The sequence below is a fragment of the Galeopterus variegatus genome, unplaced genomic scaffold, assembly GCF_000696425.1.
Source record: "Galeopterus variegatus unplaced genomic scaffold, G_variegatus-3.0.2 Scaffold6218, whole genome shotgun sequence".
In the NCBI taxonomy this organism is placed as follows: domain Eukaryota; kingdom Metazoa; phylum Chordata; class Mammalia; order Dermoptera; family Cynocephalidae; genus Galeopterus; species Galeopterus variegatus.
Window position 1 is genome coordinate 66,274 of NW_007732329.1, and position 2,937 is coordinate 69,210.

The 2,937-nt window shown below is 47.0% G+C and overlaps 1 protein-coding gene across 1 annotated transcript in view; it reads right to left on the reverse strand.

Annotated features, from left to right (window-relative positions):
- Nucleotides 1-2,937, reverse strand: part of LOC103605990 (band 4.1-like protein 4B) — a gene marked incomplete at both ends in the record, with an annotated part of 97,451 nt that overhangs the window by 61,697 nt on the left and 32,817 nt on the right. Inside the window, one exon of the mRNA XM_008590586.1 lies at nucleotides 78-111. Coding sequence (XP_008588808.1) covers nucleotides 78-111 — 34 coding nt within the window. The remainder of the gene's footprint in view (nucleotides 1-77; nucleotides 112-2,937) is intronic.

Here is a 2,937-nt window from a genome sequence, read left to right on the forward strand (position 1 = left end):
TCTTTAAAATCTGATTATAAGCATTATGACTGCTTAATGTGGAAAATTTAAGAAAACCTTTAAAAGCAATACCTTACCTGGTAATTATGGACTTCAGGATTTGTTTTAGAGCTAAAAAAGAAAAAAAAATGATAACAGGTTGTAAAGTGGCATTATTACTAATTTACTTAACAATCATAAACTACTCCTAAGCCCTACCTAACCCATTAGGAACTTCCATGAATATATAACCAGGGAACTCACAAACGGCAATTCTGATTTATGACTTTAGAGCTCACAAATAGAAATTAGTTAATATTCCAGAATGTAGCTGTGATGTCACATTTTGACAGCCAAAAGGAGGTCCTTTCAGTTGGGCAAATCAAATACTTTTAGCTCCCATTCAGGCCTGCCCTGGCATTGCTGGGTGGCTCCATGGCACCAGGAAGCTCCAGTGACATGTGGAGCTTCTTCCAGCTGGAGGGAAAGTCACCGGCCACTTCTGTGCATCTACTACTACGCACTGTGGTGGGAGTCCCACGTGGGCCCCCCTTGCTGTTAACAGTACTGCCGATGCTCTGGCCCCACACATTCACTCCATACAAGGCTCTGTCCTGGGAACTTCACATCTGTTGTTATTGACTCCAACAAGGCTATGAGGTCAAATGTCACCACCTCATTTTACAGATAAAGGAACAGCTGCCTTACAAAGAATTACGAAACCTGCTCAGGGTCACCCAGCCAGTCAATGGCACAGTCAGGGCTGGAATTGAAACCTGCTCAATCCCAAAGCTGATCTTTCCACAAAACTAAGCTGGCTCTCAGAAGGCCCGAGAAAAGGTTCATGGCTCCTCATGCATGATCCTTTTTTGATGAAATCTTAAATATAACTATTCTGGTAAAAAAAAAAAAATACGGACGGAGCAGACTGGTATAACACACCACGAATTTAAGGTGTAAGCTCAGCATCCACCAGAGAAACCACAAACGCGGCACAAGCACTGGGTGACTGACTGTTGTTGCCTGGGCGGTGTGCCTGAATCCAAGGTGTTTCCTGCAAGGAGTAGGAAACGCACCACTCTTATGAGTCGTGCTTGGGATCTACATGGCTCTGTGCTCCACTTTTCAGGGAGGACCAGCACACTGAGCTAGGCTCTGGGCCAGGCTTCATCAGGTAGGCTAAGTGTCGTGCGAGGTGCTATCTTCCTGGCAGTACCTCTGCCACCCTGAGCACAATTCCATCCACGGCTCCCAGAGCAATCCTGCTCTCCCTAGGATCCCACGGGCCCCAACGAGCAACTGAACAGCTGTGAACAGCAGTCATTAGCTAGCTCATTGGTTCCTAAAGGGCATATTTACCAGGGCTTGTTTTTTTGGCTTTTTTTTGGAGGGGGGGGTAGTTTTGTTTCTTTAGTTTGTTTTGGTTCTCAATATATAATCTCCACTAGATGCTAAGAGGAAAATGTAATTTTATTAGGGAAAAACAAACAGAACAATCACCTCCTTAGAGAGCAAAGGAAAGAAATGCTGTTACTTATAAACCCCTGAGAATTAAAAGCAAGACACCCTCAGAGTCTAGGAAAGCTGCAAATACTTTTTGGCATACTACCTGCCTGAAGGATCCTAGAAATAGGGCAAAGCTGCAGACCTACAACCAAGCTATGCAAGAATGTTGCAACTCCTCCTGTCCTCAGGGAGCAGCAGTTCAATGGGATTCTTGGGCCCCTTCATTAGATGCTGAGAACGAAACCCAGAGACGAGGCAGAGCGCGTGACCCCCAAGCAGAAAAGCACTGCAAGTACATTTTGGATTCAGAGAGACGAGGCTGAGTTTGCAGCTGTAAGGAAAGTGAAGGAAAATGGCCAGGGCCCCTCAGATGTTCAGAATCTTGCCGAGCATTTGATGTAAATAGGCACATGCACCCAGGTGTTCCTCGGTTATCGTCTAGTGTAATTGCGCATGTGCACCTAGGTGTCCTAGGATATAACTTAAGCATAAAGGATAAGTGGCTCTGATCCATGGCGCTCCCCACCCCTGGGGGGTGGGGGGGCACGGGGAGGCAGCTACTGCTGCTGAGAACTGAGCTTGTGTCATCTGCCAACAGCTGCCAGGATCTTTCCCAATTACCTAGCGTGGACCTGTGTGTGAGGGGTCTGGTGACCCAGCCTGTACAGTGGGTTTGAAGGGTCGGAGCCCTAGCCCTGACAATACAAATGGAAACTTAGTATAACTAAAATAATTAAATGTTTTGGCTTTAGTTATGAAATGCCTAGCCACACAATTAGCGTAGCTATTGCCTCAACCCAACAACTGGCATAGTCGTGTAGCTTTACACCAGCTGTGTGATTCAAGGGGCTAGTTGCATCTCCTAGAACCCTGGGTTCCTTGAAGGTGCTTGGTGCTACCTGGGGAAGCGGGGGAAGTGGAGGCAGGTGAGCAGGCAGATGCCAGCCCCTCTTTCCCCCCTTGGTTTCATCCAGAGTAGCTCAGCTTTTGTCTATTCTGTATGTTGGGCTTCTATGTCAGGTTTCTTCTGGGGGGTGAAAATCAGAGGGTTAAAAAGTTTGGAAGAAGAGCCCAACCTTTGCAAATGAGAAAAAGGAGGGAGGTCTCCTACTGCCTTGGCCGGGGTTCCCGTCAGTAAGCAGGGCATGGGCAACCTGCTCCACCAGGTGCCACATTCTGCTGTCTTCACTGAGGGATCTCAGAGGCAACCCTCCGTAGTAGCCTTGAGACCTGTGCCTGGGACAACCGAGAGGCTAACTAACTGGACTACCTACCAGCAGCTGGACTTGCGATGAAGGGTTGAAACAACCACAGTCTGTGGTTCTCTCACATGACAGCTGTCCACCCAACTAGTAAATACTCATATAAGACAGACAGTAGTTTCAGGGGGACAAATAGAGGTACAAGAGCACTTAAAATAGTTCATGGAAAAATGGAATTGAAAGACAATAC